The 22483-nt window shown below is 36.0% G+C and overlaps 1 protein-coding gene across 1 annotated transcript in view; it reads right to left on the bottom strand.

The window, feature by feature from the left end:
- sema4gb (sema domain, immunoglobulin domain (Ig), transmembrane domain (TM) and short cytoplasmic domain, (semaphorin) 4Gb) overlaps positions 1-21897 on the bottom strand; it is a 38113-nt gene extending 16216 nt beyond the window's left edge. Inside the window, exons 1-5 of the mRNA XM_007259192.3 lie at positions 21768-21897; positions 15498-15805; positions 1947-2098; positions 1690-1752; positions 121-219 (exon numbers count right to left, since the gene is read on the bottom strand). Of these exons, the coding sequence (XP_007259254.3) occupies positions 121-219; positions 1690-1752; positions 1947-2098; positions 15498-15627 (444 nt within the window). The 5' untranslated portion in view covers positions 15628-15805; positions 21768-21897. The remainder of the gene's footprint in view (positions 1-120; positions 220-1689; positions 1753-1946; positions 2099-15497; positions 15806-21767) is intronic.
- Between the last annotated feature and the right edge of the window lie 586 nt (positions 21898-22483).

Genomic DNA, 22483 nt, shown 5'->3' with positions numbered 1-22483 from the left:
ACACATCACACACAACCCTCTTCAGATCACCTACTGTTATAACTGTGCTGAACTCAATCAAAGAGGGTACAGACCGAGTCTGCTGTAACTCTGACTGGAACACTGAGCTGAAAATCTTACGATGTAGGCACAGCGAGGTCGGAAGGCGTGAGTCCCGCAGGTGTAGAGGTGAGTCTCATTATATCGGTCGAGGAACCGGATGTAATTGTAGCATTCAGTCTGTGGCAGAATAGCAGAAAAATCCATTACCATACAAATACAAAATCTCAAAAATAGCAAGCTATGCAAGTTTTATATCTAAAACATGTTGTTTATTTACTTATTTACTTATCCATTTTCTTATTTGTTTATTTATATATCATCATTTATTTAACATAATTTGAAAAAGAAATATTTTAAATGTAGACTATACTGTGCTGAAAAATAATTAAGAGATCACTTCAGTTTCTGAATCAGTTTCTCTGATTTTGCTATTTATAGGTATATGTTTGGGTAAAATGAAATGTGTTGTTTTAATCTTTAAACTACAGACAACATTTCTCTCAAATAAAAATACTGAAAATGAGAAATGGCTGAAATAACAAAAAAGGATGCAGAGCTTTCAGACTTAAAATAATGCAAAGAAAACAAGTTCATATTCATAAAGCTTTAAGAGTTCAGAAATCCATATTTAGTGGAATAACCCTGGTTTTTAATCACAGTTTTCATGCATCTTGGCATGTTCTCCTCCACCAGTCTTACACACTGCTTTTGGATAACTTAATGCCACTCCTGGTGCAAAAATTCAAGCAGTTCAGTTTGGTTCGATGGCTTGTGGTCATCCAGCTTCCTCTCGTTTATATACCAGAGGTTTTCAAAATGGTAAAATCAAAGAAACTCATCATTTTTAAGTGGTCTCTTATTTTTTTCCAAAGCTGTATAAGATATTTTTCTCCTTGTGACGTTACAATAATATTACAGGATAATTCAGTCTAAACTAAATCTAAACAGTTTAATGTCTATGACAAAATTTTTAAAACACTTTAAACATTATCTCACCTAAAATAAGTTATAGATTCATGAAATAGGTTGATTATTTATATAATACATTTGTAATGTCATAATAACAAAAAAATTTATTCAATTTAAAAAGGCTTTCACTAGCCACGATGTTCTCAATGTTTCCCAAAAGATATGTCTAAAATTAATTAATGTATACTTGAAAATACAGAATGGTTGTATATCTTAACTGAATCCAACTTTCAGGCCATTTTTAGGTTGCTGCGGGTGAAACTTAGGTTTTAGATTTAGTTGCTTTAGAGAGAAACTGTCTTTGCTAGGTGGTTGCTATGCTATATCATGTTTGCTACTATGTTGGTTGCACAGCTTAGGTAGAAACTGTTTATGCTAAGTGGTTGCTAGGGTATCCCAGGTAGCTCTTATGATGTCGTTAATCATGCTAACTGTTTGTGTTTAGTAACAAAATTATTTTTGAATGAGTAAAACGTTTGAATAATCATTCAAAATCCTTGTTTCAGAAGATTTTTAGGTCAAGATTCAGAAATAAGTGAACAAGTAGGAAGCGCATAGGAACTAAAATGATCTGCCTCAGGTACAGCTGATATTTAAAGAGATCCTGACTAATAGAGGAGATCCTCTAGGGGGAAGACATTCAGTCCAGCTCAGCTCTGTGCAGGAACAAGGTTATACCTGATTATCTCTTCCTTTAGTTAAGCACTGTCTCTTCTGATCAGCAGACGCAGCCCAATCCATCTGTAATAAATACACATTTAACTGATTTAACACTGATTAACTGGATGATGTGCAGCAATGTATGAGACAGTATTTGAATAGTTAGACTCATTGGAATAAATACTGTTTATCACAAAAATGTATTTAAATTTCAGGATACTCTTTTTTCATATACCATATCGCTGTGCTCTAGTTTCAATGGTGTTGGTACTCACAGATGTGTTGTTCCGTGTAACAGAGATATTAAACAAATTCAGAGCATATAAGGCCTCCCTGGCTCCCACATATAGCATCCCAGCTCCATCCTCCAGCAGCAGAGTGCTGTAGTTCACAGCCAAACCCTGGAAACGATTACATCCCAGAAGCCCTGCAAACAGCCAGAGACCCAGTTAGAAAACAAGGACACACACGGCCAAATGGTGTCAACAGCACAACGGCATACTTGCATCCCATTGGTCTGCAGTCAGAACTGATGGGAGAAGTTTCTCAGAGATGAATGAAAAAACTGCAAACTCTGCCACAGCTGATCAAACAATGAAATCAGCAAATCTATGAAAGAGAGGATGAAATGGATTCTCCAAGGGAGAAAAAAGCCGGGCACTGCTCCAAAAGCATAACCAGAAGGAGGAGGAAGAGCACAGATAATGTGGAGGGAGGAGAAGAAGGCTAATCTGCATTAAGCTGACTCATGTTCATCTTTCAATCTTTTTGCCACTTTCTCCCTTTATCTCTCCATCCCACACTCATTACCGCCAGCAGTGCTGAGCCACGGCCGAAATGGAAGAGAGGAGAATCTTATAAACGCAGCGCTAAGATGAAATGCTGCAGTTTTATCCTGTTTGAAATAGGCCAATTACTACTTAGTACGGTTAAAGTGTGGAAACACAGTAGTTAGACACAGAAGAACAGTTACTTATCATTATATCAAGTATGTCTATCTCTAAAATGTTAACTTTACAGAAGAACTGAAAAACCCTTCTAAACCTTTAATGGAAGTCATATGGAAGCATGGCCCATTCATCATGAAATTGTGATACAATACAAGGAAAAACTAGTATAAAACTGATATTTTTAAAAACAACACTGCTTCACATATGTAACAATTAGCCTTGGGAATTGGACCTTGCCATGGACCCTGACATGAGATCACTATTTGTCCTTCCAAAGATAAATCTTCTTATATATAGACCACTGTATTCCAGGAACACAAGACCTGCCTGATCTTTCGTAAATGCTCTGTCCTAGTCTCCCAAAAGCCACTCAGATCCTTATGTTTATCCATTGCTTCTGCTTCAGACACATCAACTTCAAGTATTGATCGTTTTCTCACTGCCCAATGTATTCCACCCCTTGAAAAGTGCCGCTATAACAAGACTTTCATTGTTAGTTGATACCTCTTACATGAAGAGTACTAAGATTATGACCACCCAGTTTATGTACACTGAGAGGGATGGCCAAATGTGAATTTTACTGCTATTCATACAGCATATTTTTACATGTATACTGGGAGTTTCTTAAGTTTCCTGGAGCTTTATTTTTTATTGTTTGTTCTTTTCTTAAAAGCGGGACAATTTGATTCATCATAAGTTATGAATAAATGCTCTGATAACCAATATAGACAGTTGATATTTAATATTGACTTTTCTACAACAACATATATTTTTACTCATGGTAGGCATTGCTAAAAATTCCTGGTAAAGTGGTTGAGCAGCTTAGCTTTTGAGCAGCATATGGTATGTTTTCATTTGAATTTGATGGTTTAGATGATTCACAAGTGAATTAACCAGACCAAGTTGGAAAACCACCAACATACAGTACAATATGCTGGTCAAGAGCTGCTTAACCAGTTATCTTAGCAGTATAGGGGATGTTTTCTTCTAGAGAACCAGATATTCAACCACCATGGCCATCATAAACAGCTTAGACCATCTGAGAAATGCAAAAGAATTATGTATTTTTCTGGGCTGTAATATATTATACATTTTTGTACAGTACAGTAAAACATTAAGTGGAGATTTGAACCAATAGCATACTGCTGCTGCTCTTTTCATGAATACATCACCAGCGGGTCTCAGTTCTTTACATATTCCTTTAATATGTGCAGGAATTAAAGCAGCTTGCTGTGTCCCTGGAGGCGCATTCTTTAAAATATTCATATAGCATGGGTCACTTCAGACAGTCTGCTGCCTTAAATTAATGACACACAATGCATGCAGTGTGCGTGTGCGTGTGTGTGTGTGTGTGCTGCATGCACATACAACACACACTCCCCCCTCCTCCTCCTCACACTGAGATTTCCTCCCCCATATTGCGAGAGGGGGTGACCACACTGATGAGAGTTGGCATTACTAGGCCACATATCAAACACGGTGCCCCTCAAAATGCCCTATGTGTGCCCCTTTCTTTTCCATCTTCATCAGCACCCCTCCCCCTCACTGACCATATACTTCAGCAACAAGCCCTCAGTGCCTTACAGTACAGTCAAAACAATAAACAGAGGTGGAGTTAGGCTGGAGGCCTGGGTTTCTTCTGCTGTGACCTGCGGCAGGGTTTGTGCGGCAAACATGACGGCCAATCAACGGCAGAAACAGAGATGGGTGAAGGTTTTTTTTAGTGCCATTTTTAGAGGATTTTTAAGAAAACACACTGTTAACAAGGGGTGTTACGATATGCAATTAGTTTTCTTTCAACTGCACAATGAATTAAATATATAGTTAAAATGTATACTATTAGAGTTTTGCATTTCCCAAGCTATAGGTCACTTATAAAATGAATAACAGAACATATCACCACTCGTATAATTTTAAATCTCATATAATATAATATGTAATAAATATAATATAATAAAAAAGCAAAAGAAACAAAATACATCACAAAGCAAACTAATATCAGAATAGCAAAGGAAATGAAGATTCACATTTTTGGTTTTTGGTTAGTGTAGCATTGCAAGTATATTCTGTATGGCTTGGTTGACTTGAAAGCGTCTGGGTACAGCTTCATGCAAGCTAACCAGTTTGTATATCTGGACCATTTTACAAACTGTCTGGATAAAGCAGTAGTGTATCCGTGGAGGATAAACCCTAAAAAAGGGCTATGATCCCCACTGTGCGCCCCCTGTTTATCTCCCAGCATGCACTCTGCTCATCTTCTTCACATGCTGTTAGCCAGTCAAGTTAAGCCATGTCACATTTATAAGAATCTCCACTGTGGATATAAAAAAGGTCAGAACAGACCTAAGGGGTGTGTGAGTGTGTGTGTGTGTGTGTGTGTGTGTGTGTCCTGTGTGTGGGGGTTGGGGGTGAAGGGACGGAAGTCAGGCTGCTGGGCATACAGAGCCGACACACACCCACATGCATACCCAACCAACAGCAGCATGATCTGAGGAGACTCCTCCAAACTCTAAAAAAGAGATTCAGAACCTCAGGCCAGATGACGACAGCCAGAGTCTGTAGTTTTTTACGTAATATAACATGATATAAATATAAATGAGAGGGCCTCTGATCTCTGAAATCACACCGCACATGCACGATTACGCTGGGGGATGACGCAGGGAGCACTCGTCCCAAGACAGTCGCGTGGAGTGTCCTTGGACCCAAACGGGGTAAAACAGTGTTACAGCACACACAGGCTCAATCCAACTATAACAGAGAGCAGCGGATAAACAAACACAGAGTGGAGTAGAACATGCTTTTTACCACCCTTTCTGTTCCCATCACAATGTCATAACTGTCATATGAATACTGAGAGTAACTGAAAAGATATTTACAAAGATTCTTCCTGAAAAACTGTACTTAAACTAATAAAATAACTTTTTTATTGAGTTTGTGTTTTTTGGTTGTGTAAAAGTTGCAAATTGTACTCCTAAACTAGAAATCATGTTGAGTGGAAACTGGTAATTTTTTTAAAGAATGTAAACAATCAAGAATTTCCCCTCGGGGATCAATAAAGTATCTGTCTGTCTGTCTGTCTGTCTGTCTGTCTGTCTATCTATCTATCTATGCAAACCAGTTACAGTGGAGTATCCATTTATTTGTTGCAAGGTTAATTGTAGCACAGTGTTACAACCAAACAGCTGTACTTTAACAACAAGAAAAATCTGTATGGTCACCGTCATGCTAAAGAAAAAAAAGGAGCGTCAAATACCCAATGCCCATTCATTTGAACTCCCCCCATTACTAGTAAAGCCAGCCACCGCCTACTGTAGCGGCATCATTGGGTAACCAACGCTCGGAGGGAAACAAAGCAGCTCAGCTCATCAGTTAACAGATCCCTGTGCTGACCAACATCCCACTAGGAGTGTTATGGGAAGAGAGAACCATCTACCCACAAGGCTATTTGTGCTCTCTCGGACTCCGACTGCTGATGGCAAGCAGCCATTATCCATGATTCAAAATGGTTCATAGTGACAGCGCCTCAGTCCACAGGACATTTTGGAGAACTTGTATTGATTTACTCAACATGAAACATTTTTCTCTCTCTGTCTCAGTCTAAGTCTCTGTCTTTGTCATAGATCTAAATGTATTAGACAATTACTTCAATGTGATCATACACATTATTAGAGTTTTATTAAAACTTACCTTATAATGTATAATATTGCACTGAAATAATTGTCTCATACATTTAGATTTTATGTCACAACTATCAAGGACTATAGTGGAGCTACGTGCAGGACTTTCACACAAGGTCACTTCTGTAGCAGAGGACTTACTGGATCATAATTCATAAATATTCAAACACACACAAAGGTTATTCTGCACTGTAAACAACACTGGTAAATCTGGGAAGCAAAAAAAAACAACTACGTAAACTATACAGACCACCAGACACACAGCACAACCCTTTGCGACACAAAATGCGCAGCTATCAAGGCCTCTAGTCATATTTTGTTTGCATGTGCCTCTGTGTGTGTGTGTGTGTGTGTGTGTGTGTGTGTGTGTGTGTGTGTGTGTGTGTGTGTGTGCTAGTTACTGTTGAATGTTGACTCAAGTATTCAGGCTTCACCATGACCCTTGCACCAACAAAATGGAAACTGCTCTGTAAAGGAGAATAAGCCAGTGTAACTGCATGTGAGCTTGTGCATCTCTGAAGATGGATTTTATTTATCCTGTCAGAATATTATGACCACCTTCAGTATGCAGAGAAACAGAAGGACTACAGTCAGTGATTATAAAACTACAAATGTGGCTATATTGTCAGTGGAGCATGTGTCTATTTTAACAGCTCCACTGACAATATAGCCACATTTGTAGTTTTATAATCACAGACTGTAGTCCTTCTGTTTCTCTGCATACTTAATTTCACTTGGTCTTGCTGTGACCACTGATGAAGGACTAGAGGACCTGACTATGTACTTTCTTCACTACGCTCAATAATGTTATTATTTTTTGTGTATAGCTTAATTTGTGTATAAGTAAGAGTTGTCAAAAGCAGCCTCCGTTATGCAGTTGTGCATGTGTCTTTTGTATGTTTGTGTGTGTGTGTTTGTATATTTGTGTGTGTTTGTATGTTTGTGTGTGTGCTTGTGTGTGCGTATGTGTGTGTCATTGCTGATTCACATCTCCCCCTGGTCCAAACTGAGTAAGGCATGTAGACAAGGCAGTCGTGTGTGCTGGAGGACAAGAAAGCACTGGTGAGAACTGTCAGCTGCAGATACGCTGCATATTATGTAACTCTAGTCACATTTTACTAACAGCATGCACCAAAACTTATCCATAATATTAATCCATATTTATTTACATACAACTGGCAAAACTATGAGTAAGCATTTACTGACTCTGCATTCATTCAGCTCTATTCAGCTCATCATCAAGCAGATAAAAGGTTCTACAAGGATCATATTCAGGTATTCACTACTGTGTGGCTATGCTGCGTGGGAGCACTACTCAGGATTTGAGCTCAGTGGTTGTCACTGTGATGCACTGTACCAGTGCACTTCTTCCAATTCGTCACGTATAAGATCTTGTTTTTTAGATTAAGATGAACAAAACATTAAAATTCAAACATTTAAATTAATGTTTGGCCTGGGTTAAGGTTAGCCTGAAATTTAAATTTAAAATGTACCTTTTATTTATCATGTTAATTCATGTCTTTGATCATTTTAAGCTCCATTTCTAATTATTATAAATCATCATCATTCCTGTTATTCTATAGTATTCCATCAAAATTGAATTATTTAAACATAAAAGACATGATACAGCAGATCAGTTACACTATATGAACAAAAGTTTTGAGATAGCTGCTTATTCATTTTTTCTTTAAGAGTATTAGAGTACAGAGTTAATCCTGTATTCTTACAATATCTATCTCTACTGTCCAGGAAAGGCTTTCTACTATATTCTGGAGCATTGCTGAGTGACATCATTTTGAAGAACACAGCACCACTTCTCCACAGCTCAGTGTTAAGAAGAAGGGGGGCTTATAATACTCTTCCCCAATACATGGCATGAAGCACGGTATTAATAGGTTCTATTATGGTTACTCAAGTCTTGGAGTGTTATATTGTTAAAGGGTAAAGGGGGCATAAAAACAGTATTACACAGGTTAATCAGAAAATGCAAGATTATATTGGATAGAATTGGTTCAGAATTTCAGTTTGAAAAAATGTTTTAGTAATTGCCCAATCCTAAAATTTGATATTTTTCCCTCCTAAATCTACAATTACAAATGAACAAAATTAAACAAGACCATTTCTAACAGAGGGATGGTATGGAGAAACATTACAGCATAAAAGGGAAAGAAAAGGTTTCTGATTCACATGGACTTAAAACATTCATACTGCAGCTGCATTTCTGCAGCTTAATTTATGTTAGATCAGAACAGAACTTTGTATAACCACCAGTGAAAGAAATTATAATAACCATCCAACTATATATACCTAATTCCCAACCGTTATCTCCCCAGAAACACCACCATCTGAATCAACATCACAATGAATAAGAAAAAAGACGATGCAACGGAGAGCATAACTAATTTCTGCTGCTATTTTTAGTACTAAACACAAAAGATCCTCAAATCCAACCACCATCACACTCACACATCAACATACAAGCATCTCTACCACTGTGCCTCCTTTCCTGCTATTCCTAGAGGAGGCTGCTGACCAACCATAGCACAGCAAACAACAGAGAAAGCTTAGAGGATAACACACGAACCACAGAAAAGACAGGCTTCACTAAGATTTATAAGCCATTTACAAATACTGCACAATATCAAGTCATAAGCCCCATTTTTGCTATATTCATATTCCTACACCTGTACATATAACTGCAATTACATGGTTTGTACATATTTAACAATTCACAAGAAGCTTGCATCCATACATCTCTGCTTGACAAATGCACAAAGCCCAGCCTGCCATGTTCTTGAAGAGGGTTTGAGAAAACAGTGTCACTACATCTACATTAATCTGTTATGTATTTCACATTCTATTATGTTTAGGCTAATGATAAAGGTTTGGTTAGGTCTAGGTTTCAGCTAAGGATAGGGTTAGGTTAAACGTTATAATGACTTAAGATTATGAGTCTAAAATAAAGTGTATGTTTAGGCTGAGATAGATAGGTCCATGTAAGAACTGTAGAACTGTATTTAATTTAGTACATGTTGTACCACATTCTAATTCTGAAACAACAAAACTATGAATGGATATAAGCTTCTTTTTCGAAGGAAATGTATTTTTTTGTAATATAATTTTGTAAATAATATAAATCCCATGTATAAAACCCTTTTAAAGTTTAAAGAACATTCATATAAACAAATATAAATGTCAGAAACAATTCAGTATTAGGTTTCCTGAAAGCATTAGTTGTGGGGAACTGGGCCATTTTTAAGAGTGTATCACATTTACTTAGAGGCAGTGTGCCCTACATATCATAGCATATTTTTGCTGTCACAAAAAAATATTGCATCTTTAAAAACCTTCAAGAGGAATGAATGTGTTCTTCATTTTAATGCAATGTGGTAATGTAATGAGATGCTCTGCCTTTTATGGTGGAAGTAAAATACACTGTCAGCATTGCTCAGATGCACATATTTAATGCACTGATTTTAAGCAAGTGTTTTGGATGTTTTTATTTTTTTCTTCTATTTTGATTAATGATCACAAAAACTACATGAATCATATGCCAGCAAAACAATGCAATAATCGTAATGAACAGAAGGGGCTGAGGAGCGAAGAGGCTCAAAAATCAACAACAAGTATTTTTGAGATGTGTGGAGAAGAAATAGAAGCCATAGAAGATCTCTGGTTTAGATTATTTAAAGACACTGCTTCCATTCTACTTAGAACCCAAGGTAAAGTGGTTAAAATCCTCCACCTAGGGAAGAGTCAGATACATTATGATTTTTTATGCGTGTTATAAAAAAAATTACACATATTACATTTAACTTACATTAAACTGCACAAAAATCATTGTTTATTATATTTCGTTTTAAAAACTCATTACATTTGTGGGTTTCTTAGCCCATGCAGACATGATTTTGATAGTCCTTCATTTGGAGGGCCATGTAGCGCTAACACTTTACCCTACTACTCTATCTCAACAAGAATCCATACACCCTTCCTCTTACACCGCAAGACCCAGGGGTTAAGGCTAAGTAATAGAGGCAAGGAGCTGGATTGGGTCTAATTTGGGCAACTAATCTGAGGTAGTTGTTAAGGCCAGAGAAGGATCTATAAAACCCGCACTGTGCTTTTGGTCATTTTTTGAAAAATGCATTAAGCAATTTGTTTTGAGTGGGAGTGAATTATACTACTAAACAAGAAGATCAAACCATAGAAACAAAAGAAAAGAGTGGAGTCGTCTGGTGACCTCCCGTTCACTTCACCCTGCGTGTTACACCAGACAAGTTACACATAAACATCAATATTTTATTGCAGCATTACTTCAGGTCTAGTAGACACTACAGCAGGGAAAGCAGGCCATGGGAGATACCACCAAACCCAGAGACCTCAAGAACTGACACACACACACACACACACAGAGACACACACACACAAACACCAAATAAACACTCTCTTTCTCTCTATCATTCTCTCTCTCATTCTCTCTGGAGACTCAAAGAGTACAAATGTAGGTCAAGGACAGTCGAGGGAAGGAGGAAAAATAAGATGATCTGAAAACACTGATGCTCTCATTTAAAATCAGTAGGATCTGCATGCTGTATAGCCTATACTTCCCATAGATATAGAGACAATGATAAAGGAATGATAAAATAATGAATAAACTATTATTTCCTCCTGAATGTGCTTTAGTACACAAGTAAGAAGTGAGTTGTAATGAGAGATGGGCAATAAATATGATAATATTTCATTGTAATTGTGTGATAAATAATAAGTATACCTCAGTACAGAGATTTTAATCATAAAAAACACACTGACCAAATGCACATTTCATTAAAGAAAGTTTAATTAGATTTTTTAATTGGATAAAGTGCTGCAAGATTAAAATAAAAATCACTGTATTTAAATCACTGTAGTACTTGATTAGCTCTTATAAGAATCTGATGCTATTAATGCATTCGGTCTGTGTGTGAAAAAATAATATCAAATATTTTGAATTGTAAAAATTCATTTAAATATTGTGATACAGTGTTTTTATGATATTACCCAGGCTAGTTGTTATACTGTCAGAATGTTTTATTAATTTTTTTCATTCATACATTTACAGCTTAATTATGTACTGGACTATGTGACATGGCCTTGGGAACATGGCCCCTTCGCAGTGATTCTGTATGAAATGCAGTCACACTGCAGTCTAGATCTGAAGAAGGTCTCTTGTTCTGATTTCTTTACTCATTTACATTATTTCTTTACATATAAGTAATTAAAAACTGCCATCAAACAATAAATAAAAAGGAAAAAAGTCCAGCACAGACATGTCAAGCTGGTTAAGCTGATTGATTTGGTTGACTAACTTAGCTTTTGGCTAGTATAGGATGAGGGTGGGACTTATAGGGTATCCCACAATACAATATTATCACAATATATTGCATTACTTTATACATCCCAAGATAATTCTCTATGATGCTTCATAGCACCATTGGTACTGAAGAAGATAAAATACTCATAAATAAGGCAAACACCAGGAATTATTGATTTATTTGTTGTCAGTTTTACATGATTTAACAACCAATATTCTTCACCCTAGGTTTTCCCTATTCATTTAATTAGCACCCCCTCCCCTGTTTGCCATAATGTGGAGTAATGAAGCAGTAACTATAATAAGTCAAACTAATAGGTGAGTCTTAGAGAGCGCCTATGTTTCATTAAAAATATTGATGTTTGATGCCACATATCATGCATCACAAAGGAAAACAAAACAATATATTGTGATGTCAATATGTTGTCTGATTTTTTTTTATTTAAATCTGATGATTTAGCTGGTTTACAAGCATGATTAACCTAACCAAGCTAAAAAAAACCCATCATAACCAAGCTGGTTGACAAACATGACCAGAATAGCCAGCGATACCCTGTTGGTTGATCAGCATGATCAGCAAAATTAAGCATTACTAAATCAATTACTATCAAATACAACATACACTATGCTGGTCATGAGTTGAGTAACCAACTAATGTGCAAACATAGGGTATATTTTTCCTGTATGACCAGCTTTTCAACAAACCCTTTAAAAACCATAAAAATCCAGCTCAGACCACCCAAAACCAGTTACTTGCAGAAGCTGATTTTAAGATGATTTTCAGCAGGGACTGTAGCACATTTTTTGGGCGCACCAAACAGTAAAACAAAGCACATTGTGTTGCAGAAACATGACAGGTATGTAGTTAAATGGTGTATAATAGACCTGACAAGATGTTGTCTCACAAGAACCGACAGGCTCACCATCCCCTACACTATGCTACATTCTGCTCAGTGCTGCTTTCTCAAATACTGATTAGCTCATAGCTCACTCTAGGTGTATTTCCATTAGGTCTGTGCAGTTCATTGTGTTTTAATATGAATTGCAATATGAGACAATGCTGTAAACATTAGGGCTGTCTTAATAAAAGCGTATTAAAGCACAATACAGGTGCACAGTAATAAATGCCAAACCAACTAAGACTTAATTACACTGATGAATTGTAGTTTGAGGAGTGATTTCCTGCACCACACTTGAAGCCTGCTTTCTCAGGTGCAGACAAATTGACTTAACATCCTGACTAAACAGCCAATTACAGCTCGTTTTCTGCACAGCTCAAAAACTTTCTAACCCTAATTACTAGCTTGTAAAATGGTCAGTTTCCCAGCCAGGGATTAAGGCCTGGACTATATTTTCTTTTCAGCAGAGACTCTCCATTCAGAATGTTGTGTAGTCCAGGATTAGGATTAATCCCTGTCCAGGAAAACAATCCTAAATATGATCACAATTTTTTCTCTCAAAGTGGTGTGTAAAATGTGTGACGGCTATCACAAAAATCTTTATTTCCATTAGGAGATTTTTAAGACATTAGGTATATTTTTAGGAAACATAAAGTACACATTTGTATCCTTAAATGTTATGTCCTTCTGTTTTGTACTTCCTTTACTGGATAAAAGATCACCTTAATTTATCACAGGGTAATCTGAATGAAAGCCCAAAAAGCTTTCTAAGGAAATTAAAGACACATGAAATTAAAGACACATCTTAAACAAGCACAAGACACAGAAATCTTACTAAATAATATCCAAGGATAAGATATCTCAGGAAAAGCTGCGGTATTTCCTAGAAAGACCAAAAATCACTTTGAAGGACCTGATATTGGAGCAAAGGTTTTAATATGTAGGTTAAATACTCTTACAAGGCCCTCGCAAATTTCATGTATATAATAAAAGTAGACACAAAGAAATGTTTAACATTTGCACAAGATATTTTGCACATGTTTTATGATTCACCTTACAGCCCTATCCACTGCTGGTACTAATATATACTGCTGTATGTATTCCACTAGAAGAAGAATTGAGAAAACAGCTATAGCTACATTCAGGCTGCTTTTCTCTGTTGTAGAGCTCCTTAGGTAAAGGTGTAGGTTATGTTTAGGTGTAGGTCAACTTTAGGTTGAGGTGTATGTTAAGCTTAGGTTGAGGTGTAGTAGGATACATTTAGGTTGAGGGAGAGGTAAAGGTTTAGGTTAATGTTAAGGAGTATTAGATTAAATTTCGGTTTGGGCTGAGGTGTAAGTTAGGTTTAGCTTTACATTTAGGTGTATTTTAAGTTTGGGTTTAGGTTGAGATGAAGTAGATGAAATCTAGGTTCAGGTTAAAGTATATTAGGTAAAGTCTACAGCTCAAACTAAACATTTAGGTGAAGTAGCTTGAGGTGTGGTTTAATTTATGTTTAGGTTAAGGTGATCAAATTAATCTCGTGCATATCGCATATCTATGAATTCCTCTTGAGAGAAGGTGGTATTTAATCATTTTTGTAGGCTCATGCTTGGGGAATCCTGGCTTACTTCTTACACCCCACAAGCTGCAGTGCACATAACATGTTGCTAATTGTGTCATAAAGATATCTGAACCAGAATCTTCTGTAAATCTTCTGTAACTGGTGCACACCTACTTTGAGCTACACAGGTATCCTCCTCTATCAGGAGCTGCAGTAACCTAATCTCTCTTCTCTGCTTCATAACATGTGCTGTGTGAACTGCATGAACTAGGCCAAGCATAGAGAGAGGCCACTAATAATACCCAGAGTGCTCTGGCTGTCTTCAGCGCTCCACTCAGAAGTGTGCCACTCGTTTAAAGTGAGCGTGAGACTTCAAATATTATCAACACAAACCATAAGAGCTACTAAAACCAGAGCCACTGTAGTGATATTTTGATTGTGGTGTGGGTGTTGTTGGTGTGGGTGGATAAACTTCGAGGACCTGAACAAGTTTTCTTAATTGTTTTTCTCATCTGAACCACAGTTACAGCCTCGCCACGCACATTCTGTTCTCTCTTACTCTCTCTCTCTTCTACTGGAAGAAAACACTTACACAGAAAACAACGCAACTATCAACAACACAAACCTAAATCCTGCACATTAATACTGAACATTTTAATTACACAGATAATTCATGTATAAGATTATTTTAATATAAGGGTGTGGTTACTGGAAGTTTAATAAAAACATGGCTGAAATCTAATAAAGTATTAATTCATTAATGAATTACATAAGAGTGTAAGAAAGTCACGAAGCTAGGGCTGATATAACAAATTGCACACAGTTGACATTTTCCATAATTTAAAGCTGCTACTGGAAATGCAATTTTTTGACAAAGATAGAGAATGGCTAGTAGAACTGCTTAAAAGAAAAACCAAACTCTGTTTGACTGCAAAAGATCTTCAGGAAGATTTTGCAGACTCTGCAGTGTATGACCTTCATGGAAGAATCATCAGAAGAAAACCTTTCCTGCGTCCACACCACAAAATGCAGAGCTGTACACTGTGTAAGATAAATACCATATCTTTATATGGTAATATATAATGTATTTTGTCAGTGTCCAATAAAAAAGAAGTATCTCCATTTTGTTGATGAATGGACCAATAGAAATTCTGCAAAATTACCTTAAAATAAACTCTTTTTACATTGACTTCCGTTGAAAGGTTTTATCTCTCTCCTGTAAAGTTACTCTTTGGAGATACATACTTTTCTTTGGACAGCAACAATATTTGGACAGCAAAAAATATTAAAACAATAGTTCTGTGTACTTAGACATGTCTGAACATGTCTAAAAGACATATTTATGTTACTGTACATTTTTAAAAAGCCTCAATGTATCATAATTTGGAACAATTATCACTATCTTACCACTGACAGGAACAGTAGTCCTTGGAGTGACATCCAGCTCTAGTACAGGTCCAAATGGAAAAGCCCACAGTGCTGATGCCAGGCTGCACAGAACCGCTAGTGTGAAGGTGGACAGTCTAGGATGCATCATGACCACAGTAATGCTGATACGGCTGGAGCCTTTCCAGATCCTTCTGAGGCCACTTTGAGTAGATTGTCCACAGTAAGTGTGTTGTTTACACCACTCTGCTGTGCAGAACCAAAGATTTTCCTTCCAGGGACGCAATTACTGGCTGCAAGCTCATCCTGCTGCTGTCAGAAGTTGTACTCTGTAAGGAAAAACTAGAGATTAGTTACTGTCCTCCAATCAAACATACTCACAGATGTGTTGACACATGAATTAATTATATACTTTCAAGCAGATCACTGTCATTTGGTGTCTAAGCTGTTTTTTTCAGGAAAGGGTCTCAAGAGGAGTCAGTGAATGTCACATGATGTTGCCAGGCTACTTAAACATCATTATTCCCAGTCATTACAATTAGCAGCTGCACAGCTAACAATAAGCAGCTTACAATAAGTCTGGATAGCATGTTGGAAAGGATCTTATAAGATCTTTTACAAATTCTGTCTATTCTTACTTCTTTATTTTAGAGTATGCAGCACTATGGCTTGGTCTAAAATAATATTGCGATATTTCTTGGTATTTTTGTGCTATTGATATTGTTGCCAATATAACAAAACACTTAAAAATCTTTAATTTTGTTTAAAAAATAAAGTATCGTAACAAAATAAAGTTAACATTTTATTTCGCATAACTGTTTCAGATATTCAGCAGAAACAAAAATCTGTATTTTATGAATAACAGTAACTTACCAGGACTGATTTTTTTGTAAAACAATAATAATTTAACAAAAAAATTACATCTGCCTCAGTAATAAAATGCACAATATTTTGTGCCGGACTTAACAACTATACAAAAATACCCTTAAAGCTTCACAGTAAATGGCAAAACAAATATAAAACAGACTGTATCAAGATATAATCATTAAGATATGGATATGGATTCACAATATTATTATGTACAATACAATATGGCACAACCTTACTTCAAACTTTTGATATAGAATCATTATCATTTACCATTACCATTTAAATGCAGAATATTGTGAGAGTTTCTTGCTCCTGGACTTTGCTCCAGAACAGCTGTACACATGCATTTCTGGACAAGCTGAGAGATAAAGAACTGGTATCTGAAGTAAATACAATGCATATGGACTGCTGCTGTGGAGAAATATTACCGGAATTATTAACACAAATATGATTTAAGATATGCAGTGTTATAAGAACTGTCTCACCCAGTTCTTTAAAGTTAAGTAGTGCAGTTAGCGTGAGTAGCAATGATAAAGATGCTATCCTCTCTAATACAGGTCAGTGGAGCAATTATATGATTTTGATGTTGTTAGGGTAAAATTCAACAGTACATAATGTTTATTTGATCAGAATTTGATTAGGTTTTTAACTCCCCATACTCTCTGTATATTAAAAACTAAAAGGAAATGTCTGTTTGTTTTCCTGCAGTTTGGTACATCATGTCCTTCATTCACACGCACTGCAAATACACACAGCCATGCTCACATTACTTCCTCAGCATTGTGTACACTGCTCCAGGTGTCAAGGCCAAATGAAACATCACCTTTACAAAATCAAAGGAGTCACACATGGAAAGGCAAACACATCTGCTTCATGCGACAGATAAAAATGGAGGTTATGTAGGACTGAAAGCATAGACACAAATTAAATGTTATGTATTACAATGAGTGGCCTCCTTAACGAGTCTGAGAATTCTCTTTTCACCGCCTGTCACGACTAACTTCTCATAAATAAATGGCTAAAATTATTTGTGTTGATGAGTTTATTAATCTTGCTAATGTCTGTCACTTTGTAGCAATTTCTTATGAGTAAAAGTGGCATCTTTACTAGTATGGCTGCACAAAGTATCAAATTGTAGTGTCATGCTACAATTTGTTTGACAGAAATGGAAAATTCATTCATTTTCACTTCCCATCACATATCTACCATTGACAGATTATATCTGCAAGCTAGTATTTATTTTACTTTAACTTTTGTTAATATTATGCCACTGATCTGGTGAATGTTATGCATTTTTTAATATTGCATTATTAGGTATTATTAGGCATTATTGTTCAGATGCCTGCTAAGCTGGATTGAATATTTTTGTAACACTACTTAACATTTAGATGAAATTTCCAGCCAAAATCTATATTCTTAGGTTAATATATTAATAAATAATGTAATGTTATATTAATAAAGTAATGGGTAAATGACTGCACAGAGATTTTAAATAAATTGATAGGTAAGGCCATGTGTCTGGCAGGCTATATTCATTCTTAATATTCAGGCTGACATTTCCACAGATGGCTCAGAAATCCAATTCAGTCAACCAAATGTGTGCTTTTATGGCTTGTCTTGTTAATTCTCCTTCTGAGAGCAGTTAATCTAGCTGGCACATCCTCGAATACCGCAGGAGATTTTTAAGGAATGAACACGTCAGGCAACCAGAAATATTTGTTTGGAAGAAAGTTTGATGCCTGAAAATAATATATGATGCCATTATGAAGTCAAATAGCAACCAAACCACTGTATAATTACTTAGTTCAAATTATTTATATATGTATTATATTGGTAAAGACGAATCTGTAATTGTCAGAGTGCTCAGTGCATTTCAACCAATTAGCAGTTTCATTATTAGGTGTTACATTACTTCAAATTACTTCTTTAATGCAGCTATTGATAAGGACTTCAGAATAGCTCAAATACAAGGTGCTAAAAGGATTCTTTTTAAAAGGATGCAATGGAAAACATAACACTTAGTGGAAGTACTGAAGAAGTGCCACATAAAACATGTCAGTGTGAAAAACATTAATGTATTCATACTGTAAAGACTCAAAGGAGCTTTCTTTTTAAATGTATAATACACAAACAAGACATTCATCACACGAACTTCATTTACAAAATTATTATTTATGGAACTACACAATTAAAAGTTTCTATAATAAAAAATGCTTCTTTTAAAACTATGCTCCTATAACAACCATTAGTTTGTCTTAGTTTAGATCCGCTACTTGAATGATTTTTATCTTAAGCAACAGATTAGCAGCAGCACTCAAAACAGGCCTGCCGATGATACAGCATCAGTAAAAAAAAACATGTAGTTTTAAAATCAGTATGATACGATTTTATATAAGTAATGTCAATTAGGCCATATAAACATACATATGTGTCTGGTTTCAATTAAGTAACTTTGGAGCCAATTTCTAAGACCCTATGTCTAAACCTAGACTAAAGAGGTTCCCTTTGGTGATTTATTATAGACACAGCAACTTAGTCCAAGACTAGACTATGTCCAGGACGCTGGTGCTTGGCTTTTGGTATCAGTATATGTGATAATACATTGGTTTTAAAATCAGAAATCTGGCACTGTGGCAGGCCAAACTAATATTATTAAGGACTACTTTCATGGTAACACACACACTCATTTTGGTGTTGTGATAAAAGAGACTGATACCCACATATAAACCAGAATATTGCAATATTTTGTTTTTGCAATATTGGAACAATAAAAAAACAGTATACATTTTTAATTTTAGCCTACATATAGACAGTGGTTTATTTTGTGTTGTGTTTAAACCCCACTAGACAGCAATGTTGTACTCTGTTTAAACAGGTATTGGTGAAATGAAAGTAAAGTTTTCTCAGTGATTTTATATTATGACAGTTTTCTTAAAACAACCTTAAAACAACGGTTTTGCAACATACTGCGATATACTGAATCATAATCCTGTTTTGTGTTCTTACCAATACACAGCCCTATTAGTCAGGCTAGACTGCTTTCTGAATGAGGTACAATATGGGGTAACCAATCAGAAAATAGGCTATTTATATATGCCACATCTTTAAGGCACAGTATTAAAACTATTCAATTAATTAAGGAATTAAGAGACACTGGAAAACAATGCCAAAATAATAATATATGATTAAGTTTAATCTGACAAATACTAACAGGGTTGAGTTAGAATTTAGATGAAATTTGAAAGACAAAAGACGCTAATGAAGGGTGATAGCCACTGTTTTAAACCCTTACAACACTACATACTGATTTAATGCAAATTAAAGAACAACAGCAGACACCCAAACAATGCCAACAAGTCCAGAACTATTACATAATTCACCTTATTATTAACCCCTTCCTCTCATGAGAACATTAAACAAAGCTTGACCTAAAGTACCCTGCTCAAATCCATACCATAATATACTGGAATACTAAGGCAAGTGTAGGAGTGCTTGTGTCAAATACAACAACAAACCGTCAGATTGCAGAATATAATCTCATGTTTCACTCGTTGGTCATGCACTAAATATGTGCTGACAGTTTTAAGGGGAGCTGCATTTCTCTACAGGAAACACATCAGTGCAGAACATCTTCCACACAGTTCAAACCAGTCAAGAAGTCTCAATATACTGGAATCCAAAGCCCAAAAAACTTAGATTAAGGAAATAAATATATATATTAAGATTTAAGTGTCATGTATCCCTTTAGAGATTAAACTCTGGTGACCTAATAATCATCTCAGAATAACATGGGAAATGAATTTTCCGTCAGCCTTTGACAAGCTTGACTGAAACATCCTTTTTTATGCTAATGTATGACCAGCTCGACCTACGCAAAAGCTTCTCTTAACCAGTAGAAGGAATTCTGGTTCAGGATCAGCTTTGAACTTCAACAGCTAATCTGCTTTCATAGCATCAGCATCAAATACAGCAAGAAAGAAAGCAGGACGTGCAGATGAGACTCAAAAATGCAATAACTAAGTTGCAAATGGCCAAAGCATAAAAATATTAATATAAATTTACACCAAAAATAAAAGCTTCCGTAGAGTTTTATGACTGAAAAGCAAGATAGTAAAAAGAGGAGGTTATGAAACAAAAACCTGAGAAGTAATATCACTGTAATTGGCTTAGAGTAAAGCTGCATAACCATTTCATTTCAGCATTATTTCAGCATTGTTATCACAGTGTGCACACATGCAAAAGTCACATCGTAGGATGTGCATTGCCTTGTGCAAAATTAAAATACATTTGATTTAACTTTTTTAGCTTTTCAACATTTTTCATGATATGTGTATCAGAAGCAGATTTTATCTACCCAATTTCATTCATTTTACTCTATTATTGTATAGACAAATTACATAGATAATATCAATGTTAGATTGCCAACTTTTGTTTTTTATTTAATGAAAATTCCTGTATCTTTTAAATTTCACAAAATATATCGCAGAACAACAAAATATCACAATGTCAGTTTTTCCAATATCGTACAGCCTTAGCTTGAAGGATGCCTAAATTTAGTGACATATCAAATAAGCTATTTCCTATCCTCATCTAATCCTGTAATTTTTACATTTCCTATAAATGGGTACTAATGAAATTAAACATAGCATTAAGCATTCATTATTAGTCATTTTTGACTATAATTGTGTGACTATTTGTTTGTCTGGAATACATTAAATGCACTGTACATTCCTGCGGCAAACATCTTATTTTTCCCTGTTCAGACTATTCTTCAACCACTGAACTGTGAGAATTTACTGTAGGAGATGTTGAGAGTGTTCCCCTACACAGTTCAACACCTTATGAGTCTTTGCTTATGTAGCTATTCCAGAAGAAACAGAGCTAAAAGCCTGAAGAGTAGTTCTCCACTGCAGTCAGGTCCAGAGAGACAGCATATAAACACTTAATACAGTACATAGGATTTACAGCCCAAACAAGAAGCATCCCTTAAGATCAGATTTCCTCATGATTCATGAAAGAGATAATAATAATAATGTAATAATATAGTACATACATTATAACTATACATACCTAGCCTATTAGTTATATATATATATATATATATATATCTGGCTTATTGCATGCCTGGAGCTAAACATAGCCTTGTCATTCTTTATCCATTAAAGATACAGCAGATAACTTTCTGCAAAGGTCCTCCTGTATTTTATCCACACACATCAGGCATGAGTCCACACCACTGCGGCATTTTAAAGGGCACTTCTGCCAGCACTTTATTATCAGTCACCTTCACCTGCGTGTTTAGAGCTCAGCCACACCAGCAGCTTTAACAGATCGACCAGAAAAAGATTCAATCAAACATCTGGACACATGTTTTACCTCAGAAACAACTGAACCCTCTCTACTGAAAGCGTCTCTACTTACAGTGTCTGACCGCCTGCATCCACTCAGCAGAAAGCAGCAGCGCAGTGTGAAGAACCGCGTTAGTGAAGCTAGTGAAGCTAGTCCCACTGAATCCCACAGAAACAGCCCGAGATCTAACACACATGCGGTCCACTGTCCCAGGTGAGGACACGCCTCTTCATGAATATTCATACGCTTCGCTCATAGTCCCCGCCCACTAACAAAGCGCGCTGTCAAAGGCGGTGGAGTGAGACTGCGAGATGTTGCTACTGTACCGTTTTATCATTAAAAACCTTCTTTATATCTTAATTATCTGTAGAGATAAATGTTTCTTTATAACTGAATATGTATATAGGAAGTCTCTAAAGTGATATTCTGTATAAATAAAAATAACACATGGCTACAGCTAATTCATTTTAAAATGTTTAGCTGTGGTCTCTAGTATGAATTAATGCTATGTGATATGCTTATATTAAAAAAAGGCTCCAGTGTTTCTGTATAACCCTGCTTTATTTCACTGAATTAGAGGTCTATGAAGAAAGACAGCTCATGAACATTCATACATGCAAACATATCGCCTCTGATCGGCTAACAGCACTGCAGAAGAGAACGCTACCTGCCTTCACCCACAGTCAATTCTTACAGCTCTAAAACTCAAACGACAAAGTGTTTTCAGAAATACAGCCTTAGTTATAAAGTTATGGCACTGAGTCCTAGGTAAATTTAACCCTTAAACT

This window comes from Astyanax mexicanus, chromosome 15 (assembly GCF_023375975.1).
Source record: "Astyanax mexicanus isolate ESR-SI-001 chromosome 15, AstMex3_surface, whole genome shotgun sequence".
NCBI classification, from domain to species: Eukaryota; Metazoa; Chordata; class Actinopteri; order Characiformes; family Acestrorhamphidae; genus Astyanax; species Astyanax mexicanus.
Note: the sequence above shows the minus strand (reverse complement) of the source record. Positions and strands in the feature narration are given on the sequence as shown.